General features: G+C 36.0%; 1 protein-coding gene across 1 annotated transcript; it reads right to left on the reverse strand.

The window, feature by feature from the left end:
• Positions 1 to 324: 324 nt before the first annotated feature.
• Positions 325 to 20,689, reverse strand: cckbrb (cholecystokinin B receptor b). Its single transcript, XM_058393701.1, has 5 exons — positions 20,192 to 20,689; positions 8,854 to 9,102; positions 7,770 to 8,031; positions 5,781 to 5,908; positions 325 to 5,119 (listed from the first exon to the last, which is right to left on the reverse strand). The coding sequence occupies exons 1-5, from the start codon at positions 20,328 to 20,330 to the stop codon at positions 4,590 to 4,592; spliced, it is 1,308 nt and encodes a 435-aa protein (XP_058249684.1). The 5' UTR covers positions 20,331 to 20,689; the 3' UTR covers positions 325 to 4,589.
• Positions 20,690 to 21,923: the final 1,234 nt, after the last annotated feature.

Raw genomic sequence — 21,923 nt, forward strand, 5'->3', positions numbered from 1 at the left:
TTTTCCGTAATGGTTGTAGGCTAATGGCTGTGGGTTTACTATTTGCTGGGAAAGTTCTTATATTCATAGTTGAAAACTTTTATCTATTAAGAAACCTACTGCTTTTACAATTCAATGTCACTGGTCTTTTGTTTAGTGAGAGTCTAGTACCATAAACCACATTGTTATACAGTCACAGCCAGATCTTATTATGAGTGTAAATAAGTGTCATTTTATTACACCAAATAATCCTCAAATAAACTACCAGTTGTTTATGTAATAATAATCAAAACTTTTATATACCTTATACAAAACTTCTGTTTTTTGGGTTAAGACATAACTATACTACTTTTGTTGTTGTTTTTTTCAAAGTAATAAATTATATTTACCACCTGGTGACAGACTCATACATCTAAAGTCTGAAACATAATCAATGTGTCTACTTACAATACAGCTTTACTCTCCAGGTACAGTATGTAACTATAACAGCTACCAGCCATGTGAGGAAATACAGCCTTTATTTTTTATAATACTTACACAGGAATACACAAACAGAACATCAAGACACATAACAATTGACAATAGTCAAGTAATCATCTCCAACCAAGATTACACACACTCACCCTGCACTAACAATTTCTCCATTCTTTTTGGTCTACCATTAGCTTTCATCAATCCTAACCATTGTTTCTGCTCACACAACACACAGTGTCTGATCTCCCACTCTCTCAGTGTCTGCTCTGATGCTGAATGTTACATCAGAACATTATCTTAATATAAGATTCCAATAAATGCTGCTGTTAAAAACTCCACATTTACAACAGAACACACATTAAAACAATTTCTTCTCTCACAAAACTGAGCACATGAATGCTGAGAGGAATTTTTTTTCTACTCACTACTAATATATATATTTTTTCGTTGTATATTTGTGAAAGCACATTTGTATATCTCTTTCAAAAGGGTTAGTAAGCAATTACAAATACAATGAAATATTACATTGTCCATGATCAGTCAGCTTAACCTGGTGAAGTTCAATCACTCTTTAAAACAACTGAATCTTTCTGTGGAAGTAATTTCAGCCATTAATGCTGTAAAGTTAAAAAAAAAAAAATCAAATTAATTTTAGTACAAAAAATATTGTCATTGTCATGAGAAACACAATTACTTTACAGCACTGTACAATACTGTCCTTTACATACTAGGGCAAAATGCAGGGACTATGCAGGGACAAGAAATTAATAATGCTTTATTAACAACTGAGATACTACTAATAGCTACAAATAAATACTGGTTAATTGCTCAGTTTTGTAGTTTAAAGTAGTTTATTTTCACCAAAGGTGTAATGACTAGAGTTTTTTTCTTGCTGCTGCAGAACTTCTAGCTAATTGTGATTCTTCTACGTGAACTAAATGGCTAGCTGATGTACCATGGCCTCTTCAGTGTCTGAAATGTAAATGTCTATATAATAATAAATAGGTCTCAGTGGACATCAAATGGACATCAAAAACCTATAAAAGTACAAGGTTGTAATGTAGCAATGTTCCAGATTTTCTCCATTAATTCACTTTCAAAACGTAAACTCACTCATTTAAATTAAACATTGTCCTTTTAGATAACATGCAATCTGGTTTTCTATGGCCAGCGGTTCAGATGTTTGGGCACAGATGTTGAGGTCTATAAATGAGTAAGCAGAGAGAAGATTGACTGGAGGTTTGTGGAAGTTTCTGCCAACTTTACCGATATTTGCTAGCTTTGCTACAGTATGTATATGCTTACAACCATTTAATCAGGGGACAGCTAGAGGCCACCTTAGGACATCTTTATCCGAATTCTTGTACAAGTTGCTAAAACATTATCCAGTCTCACTACCCTACCCTTAAAAAAAAGCTAGAAGCATTAACAACAGCAGTTTGTGAATGAGATAGAAGCAGATTCAGCCTCTTTCAGACAGAAGCATTCGGGATATCTGCAATTACCAAACATATTGTTTAGAAGAATTATAGGGCAGGTGTCGGACACGTTTGATAAACAATTTAAAATTTTATCTATATTTTTTTTCACAGGAGACATGCCATTGAAAGTCAATGAAGTGGTTTCTATAAGGGCTGAAACAGAATGACGTGCTGCTCTTCTAATGTTGTTCTGGGTTCAATGCGAAGTTTGATTATTCCACTCAGAGTTTTCTGCACCATTACAAGGACGGTATTGTGTTTCTACTTGTTATACCTGCATAAATCCACTCACACTTCACCGAACTACAGCAAAATTTGAACATGTAGCTACAGGCACATTAATCACTACTAATCACTCACCACTGTGTTACAAATTGTAGGATGATATCATGCCCAGGATTGGATGGGTGTTGCTGTCAAACATCACTGGATGAAGTCATTCCAGGTGTGACTGAGTATTTATACATGTCTAAAAAAAATACCCTTGATAAAGCTGGAGGCAGTTTGGAATAAAATGGAAATGTCAACATTGTGATCCTATTCTGACTTTGAAAAAAAAAAAATCTCTCTGTTTGAAGCTGGTCTGCTTTTCCTGACCAGACTGAGACGTTAGTGTGTAGGTTGGGAAAACAAAGCTTTGTGCTATTTTTATTGGTTATAATCAGAGAATGGGGCCTAGGAAACTTTTTTTCTGGATATGTTGTTTCCACCGTTCAGTATAAAACAGACCCAAACAGCAGATGCTCATTGATTAGTGAATTGTTTTAACTGAAGGAAAATAAACAGAGCTAGAGGATGAGTGGAAAATTAAGGGTGAGTTAGTGAGAGAGGTGAATGTAAACAGCACTCCTCTGGAAAACTCTGATCCATTCTTCTTCTTCTTCTTCTTTTTTTTTTTTACTTCTGTTAGCAGCCATGGTATAAAATATAGTGAGAACTTGAATTGTGTTCTGACTTCTTTCATCAGTACATTGTCAAATGCAGTCTTTGGAAAGACCTTATACTGTATATATGCATACAAATGGAATGTTAAGTATGTTGGTGAGTGAGAAACATTTTGACTAAAGGAATCTTTATATAATAGAGGATGTACTTTCATTAATCTCGTTCTGGCATGCCTTAAACCTAGAGTACCTTTTCTTTTTCTTTAACCTCCCTGTTGAAAGGATATGAGGAAAGCTTGGTTGTTTTGTATGTGTGTGTGTGTGTGTGTGCGTCTTTGTTTGCTCGGTATGCTATAGTGGACAGCTTGCAATAATAAATTTAATACACAGATATGCAAGGACTGAAGAAACAAACACATAAAGCAGCCATAAATCATCCTGTGGGCTTTCAAGCATCATAAAGTCAGCATGACCCTGAAATCCACAGCACAAGGTCACCGGCAATTTGAGCCACCAGCATAAAACCACAACCAGTGAGAGTGAGTACATGAAGGAAAACCACAACCAATAAATGCTTGATGAAATGAAATTTCAATTTGTGCAATCAAAGAAAAGACAAACAAGAAGTTGTAATTGTATTATCCTACCCCAAATCCAGTGGCATCTGCAATTAAAGCTGTATTTTGATGTTTTTCTTTTCTTTTCTGTTATTGCACAACTGACAACAAGTCACATATTTATGTGTGTAAGTAATTCAAGTATGTATTTGTAATTTTTAATTATATTTATTTCCAACCTTTAGATCAGAGCCTGTTTACATTTATTAATTTACATTTCTGGGGTTTTTTTTCCAGACACCCTTATCTAGAGCGAGGTACATTTTTATCTCATTTTATACAACTGAGCAACTGAGGGTTAAGGGCCTTGCTCAAGGGCCCAGCAGTAGCAGCTTGGTGGACCTAGGATTCGAGCTCAAACCTTCCAATGACTAATTCACACCTTAACCACTAAGCTACCACATCATCAGATGTCACTTTAGTTGGTGTTGCTATTAAAACAATATTTGTTACTCCTGCCCTTTGAGCCCCAATAATGTACCCATTTTTAAAGTCATGTAGATCTTTTCCTCTTCCGCTATCTTGACGCAAAATCATGGCCATCCACTTGGGCCTGCTCAGTATTTTTATACTTGTCTACAAGTATAAAAATGTCTTGTCTACATATTACATGGCAGGTTGGTAATTGCTTAATTCTACCATGCAGTACACTGGTCTAGAAGCATTTCCTCTTCCTTAAGTTTTTACTTTAATATGTTGCACATCTATATATTTGTTTGAATTCAAAATCAATTATTTATCTCACGACTGCTTAAAAGCACAAAACTTCTCAACAACATAATGCAGTTGTAAGCAGGCCCTTAAAAACAGCACTGTAGGTTACTGTAGGTATAATAAAATACATATAACAATAATTATATTATACATATCCAATAGTATAGGCAATCACAAATTACAAAACAATAAGTGATGGATTAGCATGCTGATATTATTGTTAATACCACACAATTAACATATCACATCACATAGCAGCACATCCTCAATAACCGCAATGTCAAACCTAGGTTTATTCCCTTTTCAGGCAAGACATTTACCAATAATTTGAGTCCTCCACCAGTCCAAGCCAGCAATCATCTACTGAACCTCCTCCATCCCTGTCTCCTTCTATCTTCTATCTAAGGTAAGATCAGGCCACCTCTCTTATTTGCTGGAAATCAACATGTTCCCATGGTGCTAATGGTGGTGTAGTTAAACTTAGAAACTGATGCCCCTGTGGCAGTGACATCATCATCTCCCTCACTGAAGCTCCGTGGCCGGCATGATCGGCAGCAGCAGGAGAAAGTGGTTAGCAGAGCCTTGCGAAAGCGCTTGTTCATGAAGCAGTAGATAATTGGATTGACGCATGCTGAAGTATAGGACAGGAGGTGAATAAAAGAGATTGGGGCTCCAGAGAGAACCCTGTGGGCAGAAGGTGGATGGAAAGCCTTCCAGGTATTAACAGAGTACAAGGGCATCCAGCAGATGAAGAACATGGTTACAATGACAATCAGCATGCGGATCACACGCCTTTTCGCCATGAGCTTGGTCTCAGATGCATTGCTGCGAGGACGGTCCACCTTGGCAGAGGCAGCCAGGGTCAGAGTGGACATCTCCATGGAGTTGGGGCGCTTCAGTACCTGAATGTAGCATCCATCACCATGATCAATGCCAGATGAGAAGGTGGCAGTTGCACCGTTCCTTGTTCCTGGGGATGGTGAAATAGTGAGGTATTAAACAGAGATTTTGCAAAAAACCACAATACATCAACACTGAAAATACTGCATATTAAAGGTTGTTTTAATAAGTCAAGCTCCTTTTTTTCTGTAGCTGAAAACCCACTAATAATATTGTTATATCCAAACGTACCATCTACACTCAGGAAGAACTACTAGCAAATGTATGTCAAAAGTAAAAGACATTCAGGGAATCCACTTAATTGGCAGTTGGGCATTAATAAGCAAGCCAGTGGCTCAGGATATGGTTGAGTAACTTTAGAAGATGGGCCAAATGAGCCAGAAGGAAATTGAGGTTTATTTATATCTTTAAACGAACTGCACTTATTTAACTACTTTACTAAACTACGCACAATCTAGGCCAAACAGTAGCTACAAATGGTTCAGCAGTCCAAAAATATCAGTGGGGAGAGGTTATGGAAATTCAGTTCAAATATGTCTTTACTGTTATACATAGTACTTTGCAAACATGTTCATCTTTCCTGAATATAAATGAATTCATCTGTTCATTATATTAGACATGATCTAAATAGTGTTGAATTGAGAAACATTCCAATGTTTATATGTTATTAGCTTGTGTTTATTAAAAGATGAAACATATGTGATGGTGGAACTGGAAAAACAAAGTCTCACCACTGTGACCTTTCTTCTGCTCCATCTCAAACTGTATTCCGCAATACAGCTCACGGGAGATGAGCCCATAAGCAATGATCATCACCACTCCAGGTATGACAAAGAGAATCAGCAGCAACAGGATGCACCTGGAAGAAGAAGAAATCCAGGGATCCATTAGTGCTGAAGTTTAACTAACGTAGATCTGAAATGTGTCTCCAATTGCATTTAATTGTCTTGTGAAACTTTCACACAAAATTCCAGATGTTAAATGCATATTAAAAGACATTATTCCACTATTCTGGGTGTGGGTTACATTCTTTAAGGTTTAAGGGCATACTGCCTAGACATATACTGTATAATAGTGCCTCAGAGACAATAAATAGTCAAGTGTCTCAGCACCTTTCAGAATGGCATTGAACTATATGATGAAAGAAAACAGATGATTTATGTTTTGTTTATTTTGCATTCATCTGTATCTTCTGGAAATGAGTAAACAAAGTGCTACAAATATTTACACATCTGAAAATACACAATTGGATAAAAAGAAGTAACAGTGATATAGATAAAAATATTCCTACAATGGTTGAAGAGTTGTTTTGTTCATGGTCCTGGACATATTCATATATGTGGCAATATGTCAGGTCCTGGAATATTTTAGAGAAAAATCTCTTTCTGCTGAAAGGCTAAAGCTCTATCATCTTCTGCCAAGAATGGTTCAATTCATTTTCAGTCCAGAGGCTCACATAAAAAAACTCACAGAACACTAAAACATTTGGATCCTGCCCTAAGCTCATTAAAAACATATGGAGCAGGCTGAAGTATAAAACACGGAAATGGACTACATGGCCTCAGATCCCGTATCATGATTCTTTCACTTTCCTAGATACTTTCCTTTATCGAGAATACTTGTCATTGTTGATGTATAGTTTTTTATACCATTTATAAAAGATACGAAGAAATGGTTTAATAAGTCAACGAGTGCTAGCTAGCTAGATAAATAGACAGTCATTTTTTGTATATTTTTTTTACGAGTGCAAATAACCTGGAAATTATATAAGTAAAATATGTAGCTTCATATGAAGAGGATAAAGCTGGATGGCAAACAAAACAATCTGTATAAAGCTTTGAATCAAATACAATAGATATTTTTTATCGCTTAGAGAGCCATGCAAGGCAATGCTTTGGAAGAAACACATTCAAAGAAATGTAAATAATGCTAATTAACTCTCATGCACCTAAGGATGACAACCCCGAGCTTAAAAGCTCATGAGAGTTCATTGCAAAGAAAAAGAGTACAGCAAAGACACCCTCGTTTCTTCTAATAAATCAATTTATATTGATATACCTTGGCTATGTGCATTTGAAAGTGATGTCTTGAGTATCCTTGCTAATGACAGCTCTAGTTATCATGCTAACTCTAGTTGAAATATCTGAGCAGCAAAAGATTGTATGGGTTTGCATACGGTGGCTGGGAACAGAAGTAGGGTCAGGGAGTAAATAAAAGTATTGTTGAAATTAATCTAGACTAATCCTGTCTAATATATAATGCTCCTTTAAAGGTAAAAATAGGATATATTTGGAATGCAATTTTTCTGGGAAGCCTGATTTCATCCCCTTTCTCCCATCTATGTGATATATCCATCCATCCATTTTCTATACCCACTTTTTTCCTGATTAGGGTCACAGGGATCTGCTGGAGACTATCCCAAAATGGCAAACACTAAAAATTAGCTGCATTTAGAAAAATGAACCCATGCTGCCATTTGGTACAGAAACTGTATTATTTTTAACATTCAGGACTCTCAGAATTGTCAGGTATCAAATTTATCTCAGACCCCTAGTCATAATTACGACATAAGGAGTCATTCATTTGCAACTTACTAGTGGGAAACTTGTATTTATAATCATTCTGATAACAGGTGAAGGCAGCATTAATGATTTCCATCAAATTTATGTAAATTGCTTTCATTTACAGAAGCTGAAATGCCAAACAGTGAAATGACTCACCAAGCCTGCTTCACCTGGTCTTTGGGCCAATCGTGGCGGCACATATGTGCGGTGACGTTGTTAGGCTTGGGGTAGCTTACAAGTGAGGAGAAGATTGGGTATGGGGTCATGAGAAGGAAAGACAGAGCCCAAGTCATAGCGATAACCTTGTATGCATGGGAGCGTGTCTGCCAGGCCCGAGACTTCAGAGGATTACAGATAGCACTGTATCTCTCGATTGCTATGGCCACAAGACTGAAGGTGGATATGCTGACAGAAATCCCTGTGGGAGACAGCAACAGATTGACATTTCAAAGAGGAAGCACATCATTTGCATGGATTTGAGGTCACTCAGTTGTTTGAGTACTTGATTCACTGATGACTGACACTTATATTGTGTGGAGCTTAATATCAAAGGGCTAAACAAGACAAATTAATTCAAGTCTGTCATTTAATTTAGCATTTTATGAACATTTAGCATTTATTTAAAAAATTAATGAGCAAATTAGTTCAGGAATTTAAAGGCACAAAGACACTTAGACATTTCACATGCAGCGCTATCAGTATTTTACCATTCTTTAAAAATGTTCTGATTTATTGACGATTTACTCTCAAGGCTTTTAGTATGATTTACACTTTACACCAGATCATATTTATGTATGTTGTATATAGCCATGTCCTGTTCTTTCTGTGTGTGTGTGTGAGAGAGAGAGTGATAGGGAGAGAGGCTGATGCAGTATGTAATTCATGTTGCTGTGTATGATCTCCAAGCATACAATAAAAAAAAAAAGCAGACTGGGCAGAAACCAACTTGAAAGACCCTCCAGGTATGTAGTAATGGGATGAGTTTCTCTACTTACTGGTATTCTACATTTGACATGTCATCTAATAGTTTTTAATTTAAACAAAAAAATATAATATATAAAAATATCCACTGATATAAACAAACCCACATAACCAGTACAGATATTTCATCAGTGCCAAAAATCCCAGTGTTGCACCTGTAACTGTGATCAGATGAACCTTCTCCTCACTTCTTATGAATCATAATAAGCTTGAGTTTGTATAGGTGAATCAGTGGCTGGAATAAGATGAATGCTTATACCCATGAGATATGCCACGATCTTGCACATGGCAGCTCCAAAAATGAAGTCCTCCAACAGATTTGGGATGAAGGTGAAGGGCATGCAGAACACAGCCATCATCAGATCACTGACAGCCAGCGAGAGGAGGAAGGAGTTGGTGACTGTCCGCATTCGTTTATTCACCACCAAAACCACAATGATGAGCAGGTTGCCAAAGACACTGAGCAGGAATATCAGAGAGTATAGCAGAATCCGCACCGAATCCATTTCTGAAAGAAATGAGACGCCAATAATACGTGGGTAAGTTGGTTAGGTCTCTTGTGAGTAACGAAAAACAGTTTAGTTTTATACCAACAAATGCTCTGTTCCTAAATTTAATTAATGTTGTTTTCTCATTTATGACAGTCCTGCATTCAGGACTTTCCACTTCCTGTGGAGCATTTCAAAATCAATAAATGCAGGTTAAAGCCAGAAGCTCTCAGCTCCCAGACACAGTGATCTGTCGAGAAATTGCCGGATGCTATCATGTATAAAGTCTATCACAACATTTCCGTGTGGAATATAGCACTTACAAGATTTAAAAGTGAGTCATTATTTCCTTGAGACACTGAAAGCCTTTGTTCAATATTTACAAATATATCACCTTTGGTTTGAAGAGGGTTTGACAGGCCAGTTATTTTAACCCAGAACATCACTTGCTACAAGAGAAAAGTGTTAACTTGCAGTGGACATAAAATACTTAAGTGGAAAAAAATGAAAGGTCATGTTGTGATTGAAGTAGTATTAGAATTTAGTATTTTCATTATTATTTATTTCATTTCATATCATTAGGTATTTAGGTATGCATGTACTTGTGCAACTCCCTGCACAATCCCACGTAATGTTACAGCATATATTTATTTGTACATATACACAGTAAAACTAATTTTATTTGCATTTCACATTGCTTTTATGTTAAATAGTGTGAATATTAACTTTGCATATTGTTTCACACCTGGGTATTTAACTGCAATAATATATGCTATAGCCTGAAGATGTTATTAATGTTATTTTATATTCTATTTTAGGAATGTTTTTCTGTGTATATAAAGTACCTCTTAATTAGAGCATATGCATCAAGTGGCATAATCATTCATTCGTTGTTAATTGTTAATCCCAGTCTAATTAGCTTTGATATATGAGAATATGCAGCCGCCAATATGTAGCTGTGTAGCTGTGTATTACAGCTAAGGCAAGATACTAAAATTTAAACAGGATGCTAAACATTAGCAGTGTTTTAAAAGATCAATATTTAAACGGTGTTGGTATAAAAACTTTATTTCATGAGACTGAAATTTGACTTATAAAAGATAACGATTACAGCGTAAATATGTTTATAGCCAGTGACTGCTTAGTTGAGGAATTAAATGGAATGGAATACTACGATCTAATATTTATCTAAAGCTTGAACTAATAGGGTTGAGCAATTCATTATAAGGTGTTAATGACTGAAAAACACCTAGCTTACAATTATAATTATTATAATTATTATTATTATATTATGATTATGCTTTGTGTACTTTGATAGGAAAATGTCCGCCTAGTCTATCTGCTTTTAATTTCTCCAGGCAAGGCAGCCTTGTTTCTAGCAATATTTTTTATAGTTATGTCAAAGCAGAAGGCTGTGTTAATCAGTCTGAGTAGGGAGGATTACGGGATACAAGTGGCCGTGTTCTGAGAATTGCTTTTGCTGAGTTATTGCAATCATTCCAGGACATCTTTAACTGGAATACGTGAATGTTTCAGCTTTACAATTAGTCTGTTGTTGCCTGGAATTAAAATGGACATAGTCTACACACCACTGTTAAAATGGTAGGTTTTTGTTATATAAAAAATGAAACCAAGGTAAATAATGTCAGAATTTTTCCACCCTCAGTGTAAAATTGCAATAAACAAAATACATTTAGAAAGTGATCAGCTACACCGATCAGGCATAACATTATGAGCAGTGACAGGTGAAGTGAAGAACACTGATTATCTCCTCATCATGGCACCTGTTAGTGGGTGGGATATATTAGGCAGCAAGTGAACATTTTGTCCTCAAAGTTGATGTTAGAAGCAGGAAAAATGGACAAGCGTAAGGATTTGAGCGAGTTTGACAAGGGCCAAATTGTTATGGCTAGACAACTGGATCAGAGCATCTCCAAAACTGCAGCTCTTGTGGGGTGTTCCTGGTCTGCAGTGGTCAGTATCTATCAAAAGTGCCCCAAAGAAGGAACAGTGGTGAACTGGTGACAGGGTCATGGGCGGCCAAGACTCATTGATGCACGTGGGGAGGGAAGGCTGGCCCGTGTGATCCGATCCAACAGACGAGCTACTGCTGATCAAAATGCTGAAGAAGTTAATGCTGGTTCTGATAGAAAGGTGTCAGAATACACAGTGTATGATGGGTCAGGGCTGTTTTGGCAGCAAGGGAGGACCAATATAATATTAGTCATAATGTTATGTCTGGTCGGTGTAAAATAAAATAAAATAAAATACAATAAGCTAGTTGCACAAGTGTGCACAGCCTTTTATTGTGGCTGTGTTCAGAATGAACCAATCACATTCAATCTCATGTTCATAAAGAAATTATTATGCAGCTGTCATTTAAATGATTCTGATTAACCCCCCAAAAGATCAGTTGTTTCTGTAGGATTTTCTTCACATCTTATTGGTTTAATCTGACCGCTGAAGCCACGGTCCACAAAGAGCTTACAAAGCATGAATCTCACTGATGAAATTTATCGATCAGAAGAGGAGTGTAAAACAATTTCCACAACATTAGATGGACCACGGAATAGCCCCTCTAACATTAGATGGACCATGGAACAGCATCACAATGACATGACCAAGAACAGGATGTCCTCCAAAATTTACTGAAAGACAAGACAAAAGCTTACCAGTAAGTGTTAGTTTTGAGGTGTGCACACTGTAAAATATCTGTGATTATTTTTTGCTTAATTTTTATACATTGGAATTTGACATTGATGGTGGTTTACTTGGTTTAATAGGATTAATAACTTTTTTTTTTGCATCACAACCTGCTTTTTTAACAGGGTTTTGTAAAACTTTTATAGCCATTGAACCTTCCATTATATGGCTGCACCTTTTGAGAAACTGGTATGCATTTGTATCATATGCAAGGATCTGTGTATAAAGACATAATTTTAATGCATAATTCATTAATATCGTATTCTATTGTGCCTGAGGATTTTAAAATCAAATCCAGCTGTGACACATGGTGAAATGTGATTTTACTCCCAGTCTGAACATCACTAGCAAACAGCATGATTACAACAGATGTCTTGAATTTACCAATAGACAGTTAAGTTGATTAAAAACAACCAAATACATAGGGGTTTCATAATTGTGGCCCTGAAGTCAGTGTACCCCTATTTAGAAACCTAGAGCAGCTATAGCACTGATGTTCTGAGATTTCATTTAATGTGTTCTTTGTTATAAGATCTTATTGAGTGTTGAATGTGTCCCTTTGCTGTTTGTCTGCTTCACAGACACAAGTGAAGCCTTTGATGCAGTCTGTAGTACATTATCAGATATTAACCCTGCTAAAGAAGAAAGATGAGATTTGTAAAAACTTATTAAAGTGTGCAGGTTATATTAAAGGCAAAGTAACATACTGGAACATTCTGGAAACTTTCGATTTGCCATTTTTCCATTGTTAAATCAAGTCAGGTGACTTTATTATCATTTCAACCATATACAGCTGCTACAGCACACAGTGAAATGAGACAATGCTCCTCCAGGACACAAACAACTACATGAAGCAAGACAATACTACATAAATAAATAAGACCTACAAAAGACTACATAAAGTGCATGAGTGTAAACAGCACAGCCCAGGCTCTGGGTATTGAGGTGTCTGGTTGCTTGAGGGAAGAAACTGCCAGATGGAAGGAGGGTCAGGAGTGGTCATCTACAATGCTGGTGGCTTTACAGATGCAGCATGTGGTGTAAATGTCTGTGACGGAGGAAAGAGAGATAATCTTCTCGGCTGTCCTCATTATCCACTGCAGACTCTATGCAATCCAAACTGCAGCAGCAATACAGCTCCTGTTGTATCGAGGATGGAGGGGTGGAGATGAGCTTTTCTCATCCTTCACGAATAGTAGAGATACTCCTGGGCTTTCTTGGCTATGGATCAAGTGAGGTTCTTCACCAGGTGAACCCCAAGGAATTTGTTGGTGCTCTTGATAAACTCCACAGAGCAGCTGTCAGTGTTCAAAGAGAGGAGAGTGGTTGCTCTGTGCTCTCCTGAAGTCAACAACCATCTCTAGTGTATGCTAAGTAACTAAAATCAAGTTATGAGTTTAAATAATAATAACTGACTAAATTCATTCTAGATAATAGGATGTGGTTATGAGAACATATCACTGGAATATCTCTTTCTGCCCAGATTCTTTCTGCTTCCATGATCATCAAACAGTAAAATAAAGCCGCGGATGTAAGGAAAGAAAGAAATAGATAATATATGCTCCCTGTTAATCAAGTATAGTGCCATTTCAATCAAAGCCAGTTAGATTTTGATTTGGAGGCTCCCTGAACAGATTAGCTTTGTGATCCCTGGATCAGTAAGGATTATTTGGTAAACCTGTATTGTCACTCTAAATTAATATCTGTGTTATGGACTTTAATTTCTAATTTACAGCTAATCACACATTTACCATGTGCTTTTTCTCCTCTATAGTTTATCTTGAGTTTAACTTATCAGTTATCTCACCATCTCAACAACCAGGCCAAAACAGACCTCTTATAATATGTAAATGTAAACATATCTAAAACTTTGCATATAATCTATATTATATAATCTAATAGACATACTTTTGGTCAGATTTGAATAAACACCATAACCGACACATGAACACATGAATTTTCAGAATTCATGACCTTGAGACCCGTGTTCAGCAATTTATAGTGATTTATAAGCATCCTGTCATTTAATATACTAGTATTTAGTTTTATGGTTTAGTGCTTGTTATGGATAAGTAACTCAGGAATGTTAGTTAAATGGACTGGAAAAGAGTGTTACCCCACTTACTGACACAGTGGCAAGATTAATTATGGTAATTATTATGCAGATGGTAAATCCTGAGGTAATTAAACTGATTTGAAAACAAATCTTCAGTATATTTTCTTCTCAAGAGTTCCCATTAAATTACTTTGGGTGGGTAAAATCAAGTTAAATGAATACCTGATTGAGTTTGGAAAACAGTAAGAGTAAGCACATGAAGATTTAACCTGGAATAAAAGCATTTTTATTTACACATGGAAGCATTCAAGAGTTATCTGCATAGGCTTGTTATCTGGAATGTTTTCTCTCATGACACTGTGATAATGATTCAGATAGACGTAGATTCATTATCACCCTCATCATGCGTATTCAAGATCTGACTTCCACAAACTCCCTTAGGTTATCATTTATAATTAGTTTAGAATTAATGCAACAACAGAAGAGCAATAAACTGTAAGGCTTTCTGAGGAATCTTGTTAACTGTTGTCCACAGGGTAGAGAAATGTTTACTAAATGATGTATCATCATTTTTATATAAAAGAAAAAATAGATGTTACATTAACAGAGTGAATAAATAAATGAATAAATGAATGAATGAACTTAAGAATACTTAAGAATGGTGATGCCACTGGATCACAGAGCATTTATGCCTGTTCTAATTGGCAAGTTTACAACTGCTCCAGACTTTTCAAGCTGTTGTTATGATGGTGCTTATTGTACTTAATGGTATATGCATTGTGCATTAAGTGATTACCTTTCTGAAGGCTATTTATGAAAGTGAACTGAATCCTATAGACTATTGAAATGATCTGCTTGAGAAACATTTCCACTAATAAACCAATGATTAACAAAGAGTCTACAGGAGTCTACAAAGGCCTTTATTTGTATGGTTCACCAATTAAAATGAATGATGCTGAAATATGAAATCCAAAATATAAGCAACAAAGCCATTTAACACAGTAATACATAATGCGATTATTGCAAGGCTGTATGTAGTTTCCATGAAAAATTTTGATGGCAACAATGCAATCAAGTATGTCAGTGTAAGAATGAAGCAAAATACATTTGTCTCTATTCAGTTGTCAGGTTCTGTTTGGAAAAGTAATAAAGCATTCACAATAACAAATACAATTATCTGGAAAAGATTTATACTGATTGAGACTCAAAAACATTATTGAGTCACAAAAACAAATGTGCTTACAGTCCTCTGATTTACTTAGAAAAAAACACTTTACTGTGCTGAAAAAATAATAAACAGTGTATTTAACCATTACAGCTATAATCAGACACACTATGTGTGTGGTAATGTGATTAGAGAGAGAGAGAGAGAGAGAGTCACAGACACCAAGTTCTTCTACCAAGAAAATGAGAATATGTTGATGGCATAAAAAATGAGAGTTTATCAATCATTCCTTCCCTTAAAGACATGGTAAATGTAAATCCATTTTATGTTTAATCTTTCAATATTTCCTATAGTATATGCAAACTTCATTGTTCCACAAAATGCAAATAGAAATAATATTTTATATAGATATTGTCATGTTTTTTAAAGAAGGCATATGCAGATGCAGATTTCAGTATAGACAGCACAAACTTAGACACTAAAACAGTGAATGGTGTGAAGACAAGAAGTTAAAGAGTGCAACATTACAACAACCAACAACGTGAAACAACAACAAGACTAAAAACAAGGTGCAAGACATGACATAGTGGCAAATCGTTATGTGATGTGGGTTAGTAAGGTATAAATGAATGCTTTATCAATCATTGCTTAGATTCCGTTTTGTCTGATTTTTGACATATCTGTTTTCTTCAGTAGTTTTTATCCATTAGATTATGTTTAATAATTTTTATGTTTATAATTTTCTTCCCATCAATATACACACTACTCAAAAGTTTGTGATCACTCAAAAATTTTATTGTTTTCCAAGGAAACACAAATGAAATTAGTCTGAATAGAAAATATAGCAAAAGAACAGGACATGCTGACATGTCAGGGTTAGAAATAATGATTTTGATGGAAATGATGAATGTTTTCTTCAAACTTTGCCTTCATCAAAAAAAACGTTTTGCACAAAAAACAATCTTTTGCAGCAATTACAGCCTGGGCATTCTAGCTGTCAATCTTTCAAGATAATCTCATGAGATTTCACCCCATGCTTCCTGGAGCATCTCCCACAAGATGGATTGGCTGATGGAGTCTTCCTCCGTGGCTGAAATCCCAAATCTTTGAGCGGTAGTGTATATATATATTATGGTAAACCGAAATGGGGATAATGTGTGAGGAAAACTTGTCCTCTATAAATGAATCAGTGAATGCAGAGAAAAAAACACAAAAATACATGGTTCTATATTTATCAAATAGGTTTATCAACTATACTGATCATAAAGATTATACATAAACAATCTTAACATGACTGAGATTGAGATTGAGATTGAGATTGAGATTTGTTATTGCAGAGGCTATTATGATTTCATCTGCATGTTTTCCTCTATTTATAGCTCACTTAAATTTCAAGCTCCTGAATTTCAGTCATGATATGTATGAGCCTGTATTGTGGGTTAGGGGCATATTCTGAATGGCACTCATCATTTTTGTGATTTTTCATATTTTATCATTTCCTTATTGCTGTTTAATGATTTTCTTCTCAATACCACATGAATGGCTCTTCTGCTGAACAATTCTACAACTGTCATTAAGCTGCTCTTCCGAACTCGTTTGCTTTTCTAAAGTGAAATTGTAATGGACCTTGCCATGCTCTTGCTTCTTTGAATGTGCACATTTCTCCAGAAAGCAATTACATCATTTCTCATTTTGAGACTCCCTCTGCTCATTGGCTCTTGTTCTTCCGAAAGGTTATATCATCTTTCTAGCTCTCCAGTGTCCCAAATTTATGTCAGGATTTTCATCTCCATTCTCTTCAGTCTACAGCTGGAAGTGGGCAGACCTTCCAATGCCTTTCAGGTTGATATACTATGTATACACTCAGGTTTGAACAAAGGTTTGTGGACACCTGATCATCACACTAAAGAATTTTTAAACATCCAATTCCAGATGTAAACCCCTTCCCACTGCTTTAATGATCACCACTGTTTTTGGAAAGCTTTCCACTAGAGGTTGAAGCGTAGCTGCGGGGATTTGTGTTTATTCAGCCATTAGTGAGATCAGGTACTGAAGTGGGTTAGGAGGCCTTGTGTGCAGTCAGCGTTCCAGTTCATCTTGAAGGTGTTCGGTGGGGTTGACATCATCATTCTGCAGAAGTCTAAATTCTTCCACACCAAACTTTCAAACTTTATTTATGCACAGGGACAATGTCATGCTGGGTCTAATTGGGTCTAATATTATAGCATGCAAAGACATCCTATGTAATTATGTGCCTCCAAATCTGTGTTCAATGTCCTGGCTTTCTGTAAAAATACCATACCAGTATTGGTGGTTCACATTGGGTTACTGATTTTACGGAATAATCAGCTTGAAATCTCCTGACTTGGCTTTTTGATGATATATCCAGTAAATGTATGGTCTCTTCTAAGAAGTGAACAATACAGTTGTTTGTCTTTCAGTGATAATGAAAAATGCAGAAGCTGCTTTCAAACGGTTGCCTGTTTTTGAAAGTACACAAAGAGGACGTTCTCTGTATTTAATCATCAGCATTCTGGGACACAGTTCTCCATTACTGCATTATATCCAGGCCATTTGATCATCAGTCCTAACTTCACCCATTTGTTTTCTCTTAATGTTTTCCCCCTTCCACTTCCATGCAGTCGTAATTCTCCAAACCAGCTGTGCTTCTGACCATAGCAAAGCTCCACACTGATTGTTGTCAGGTTTGAGGCACGGCAGACTGCCTTATTTTTAAACTGATGTCCACTTACCATTGTGATACATTCAATACCTTCATCGGTTCAAATTAAAATCTAAAAGCATTTGGACAAATTGTTTTTGGTACTTAAGGTACTTCCAATGCCACACACACACACACCTTACCGTAGTACTTAGAAATAAGAAAAAAGAATGTTGTCATTCTTTTTTAAGCTAAAATTAAAATTTGTATAAAAACTAAGAATTTTTTTTAAATTACAGCTTTGTGACATCTGTGGTAAGAAATAATTCATTTTTGCAGCATTTCCATTCAATTTTGTCCTGTTCTTCTTGGCAAATCACTTTTAATTCTCTAAAGTTATGATGGTTCCACTGATTTAATTGCAATTTTAAAATCTTCCAAAAATTTTAATAGGATTCCAGTCAGGAGATTAGCTAGACCATGCAAGGTCTTATTGAGTTATTTTGGGTGTATATTTGGGGTTGTCATTTTGTTGAAACCTCCTCCATTTCATCCCCAGATTTAGTTATAACTGATGAGATTAAATTCTCCTCTAATATGTCCTGTACATTGCTCCATTCATGTTTCTTTCAATGACATTTTCAGTGCCCCAGCCTGAGCAGAAGCATACCATGATGCACCCATCTCCAGACCAGAATATAATGCACATTTCTGTGCTTCTTTTTAACATAGGATTTTTATGTGGGATGTAAAACAATGGAGCTTATTATTCTTTGAGTAACTGTTGCTGCTGTTTTCAGATCATCCTGCTGGTTTCCTTATGGCCAGTCAACAGAATGATTGTTGGGAAATTTTGCAAGAACATTTCACTTGCATATTATCAAACTGACGGGGATGTTTAAGGTCTTTGTTATGACTCTGTAGCTTTTTCCGCCCTGAGAATTTTAGGGAGCTCCTTCCCCTTCACCATGATTGCTACTGGTGCGATTTGTACAGGATCATTTTTGCAACATTTATTTTGATTTATTTTACGTATCCTTATGTACACTGTATATAAGATCCTTTTTTTCTAATCATATGTTAAGTGTATTCAGATTTTTTCAGCAAACAAAGTCATACACACTGCTTCCAGACTGCCTATATGACTGCTCCATAGACATGCTTAGAACAAATCTATGGACGATTGTTGGTATGCTCCTTCTTCCCCAACCTTTCAAAATCTTCTCACCTTTTTGTTTTATATATATATATATATATATATAATTGTATAATCATTAAGCAATGTTACCCTCATCCTTTAGTATGTTCTATAACAACTCTTCATCTGATGTCATTTATCTCAGTGGCCCATGTCAAGACACCAGTTCTATTCAAGTACATACTGTCATAGTAATTACTAAATTAAAAACAAGGAAACATTTGTGTTGATAAAGTCAGGAAACCTAGATACTTTCCTTTCAGACTTGTAAGAGCACATCATAAATGTTTTGCATTAATTTTTTTATTTATTGATCATCAGTTACTGATTTTTCCTGGTCTGGGTCACAGTGCATCCGGAGCCGAACCTGGGAACACTGAGCATGATGCATGAATACACACTAACTAGTTAGCCAGACAATCATAGGGCACCCTTACTTTCTAAATGAATGTCCCCCTATTATCACCATCCATAATCCATAAATTCTCAGTATTCTCTGCATAGAATCAGTGGATTTCTGCATTATTTGCAGCCGATGGTGAGTGTGACACAATGATCTGATCAATTGCTGCTTCTGCTGATTAATAAGTGGACATCCAGTGTGTGTCTATCTGGATGGTTGTGCGTGAACCTGTGGGGATAATTGAACCTTTACTGATTAGCTTCTTCAAAATCCTTACACACTCTAAATATAGTGTGTTGGAAAATATTCGGAACACAACAACAGAGGAGGTGAATATTTAACTGGCTTTGACTGCATATGACGAGCAAAATTAAGCATCATCATAAAAAAAATGTCCTGATACTTGAACACACAACAAATAAATCTAGGTAGTATATAGCCTAGTCTTTGATTATTTTAACTGTAAAACTGAATTCAAGTATTGTTTGCAACAGACCCACAAAAGCATATCACTATTGCTAAAACAAATTTCTTCAGACAACATACCAAAGAGATCTATTTCTAAATCAGATGTAAAATTTACCACTCCAATGATCTATCTATATAAGTTTTTGTTTTCATTTTGTGTTCCAGACCTGAATAAATCTGTATTTTATAGTCTGTTTTTCCATATCCACCCAGCTTATGATCATCTGCCATTTGAGAAGTTCACCACGATAGCAGCACATCAGCACAGGATCAGCAAAAAGCTTGGAAGCGCATGTGAATAATTCAAAATGCTTTGCCTGTGCTTATGAGAGAAACCCATCAGAACATCCTGTGTATGTCCCATGTCAATAGAAAGCGTTTTTTTCTTTACCTTATTATAAAAACATTAGGAATTTGGCATTATAGGTTGTGCATAGCGCATCTCAGTGCTTACCTTTAGGTCGTACAGGTCGCTCTTGGGAAATAAAGTGCTCTTCTCCGCAGGTGTCGTTATTGTCGCTCAGGTCCAGACTCCCGTTCAGAAATGAGCTGTTTAAACACTCCAGCAGTCCCTTCAGGTGTTCTAACTCCATGTCAATCTTTTCTATTATTATTCTTTTTTTTTTTTAAAGAAAAGTCTTTAAGGTAAACAGATTTGTTGAAGTTTTCTCTAAATTCCTTTATAAATGCATGTTATTAATGCATACACAGAGCCATTACGCATTAATGGATAACGCAAACTACTGTCTCTCTTGGGTTGACTTGAACAAAACAGGATTTTTAACAACATTCAATAACTTTTTTTTGCAGTTCGGCTGATTGTTGAGAGCCCTGTGCTGCTGAAGGATCCTCTGTAGTGCGCAGACGATGTGGATGCGGTTAGAAGAAGCCGCAGTGTGGCATCCGTTTGCGCGCTGCCGGTTTAAAGCGGAGAGACGAGTGATCGAGACTTACTGACTATGCAGAGCAAAACGGTACAAAATTAGTATGCTGATTTGCATCCCTCCATGTGATTGGATGAAGAGTGGATTGCGTTAAGTATAGGAAAAGTAACCCAACTTCTGAAGCATCTTGAGAGAGAAACATCAAGAAAGAATTAGATTCAGAAACTGACTATATCAGTCACATGGGCATTATAGCATACAGAGAAACAAAAGAGGTTAGAAATTTTTGTTTTTCAAAGCAGCATGTGTCTGAATGAACAACTGAGTGATCCCATCCTTTACTGCTGACAGCTATTTTTGATTTATACACATTAAGTCAGACTTTTTCTGTGTCTCAATACTATCCATCCTAAATAGAGTCCCAAAATCATAATATGTTGAAATGAGTGTCCCAAAGTTACCCAGATCCTTTACTATTTTTGGTAGATTATTTTAAAATGTGGTCTAGAGAGGTATTAAAGAAATGTGGGAAAAAAATAAATCAAAGGAATGGTAAATTAAGTTATGTAGTAAAAATTATAGAAGGAATAATGAATGATGGAAAGCTGGAATGCAATACTCTTTTGCTGCACACTCAAAATATGTACATTTTATACACAAAGAGTGCATAATTTTAGTGCATCGTGTAAGTAGGTGAATTGAGATGCAACCTTTATTTTGTCATCATAGACTGATATAGGTGCCTCAGAATCTTGAAGCAATGAGTGAATATGAAACAATGTCAGAAAATTATTAAAATACAGAGACAGTCAGTGCAAAAATCAATAAGTACAGACACTAGACTATATAATAAACTAAACGGTAAACACTAAATCCTTCAAAAGCCAAAACCTTATTGCATAGAGCTATTCTCACCAATATAAAGTTTGTTCATAGTACTGATAAAGAGTATGAATTAGTCTGTGATGTGCAGTGATACAGAGCAGTGATTTGTGGAGGTAGGTCACCAGAGTGAAGTGACGTAATGAAAACAAATGTCTATGCATTGCTGTTTTGCAAAGCTAGAATACTACTTCAGCACAAGGCTGGTGTTAAAGCTAGATAGTAAAAACATCTGTTTTCAGTTCCATAAAAAAAAACAATCAAAACTGTGAATGGTTTATTAAAGATGGTGCAATTGTTCTGCCATCTAGTGTTCAGACTTTCTCCTAACATGTTTCTAATTTCTTGTGCACGTGTCTAGATACAGATGCACAATTTCACTGTTTCCTCTTGGCATGTATTCTGCTGCAATTTAATAAT

This window comes from Hemibagrus wyckioides, linkage group LG06 (genome assembly GCF_019097595.1).
Source record: "Hemibagrus wyckioides isolate EC202008001 linkage group LG06, SWU_Hwy_1.0, whole genome shotgun sequence".
NCBI lineage: Eukaryota > Metazoa > Chordata > Actinopteri > Siluriformes > Bagridae > Hemibagrus > Hemibagrus wyckioides.

Excerpts from the sequence above, each read along its gene's own strand:
- cckbrb (XM_058393701.1), bottom strand. The coding sequence starts at position 20,330 with ATGGAGTTAGAACACCTGAAGGGACTGCTGGAGTGTTTAAACAGCTCA. Across the intron at positions 5,909-7,769 it reads GACCAGGTGAAGCAGGCTTG|GTGCATCCTGTTGCTGCTGA; the intron begins GTGAGTCATTTC and ends TTCTTCTTCCAG. Across the intron at positions 5,120-5,780 it reads GCAGAAGAAAGGTCACAGTG|GAACAAGGAACGGTGCAACT; the intron begins GTGAGACTTTGT and ends CACCATCCCCAG.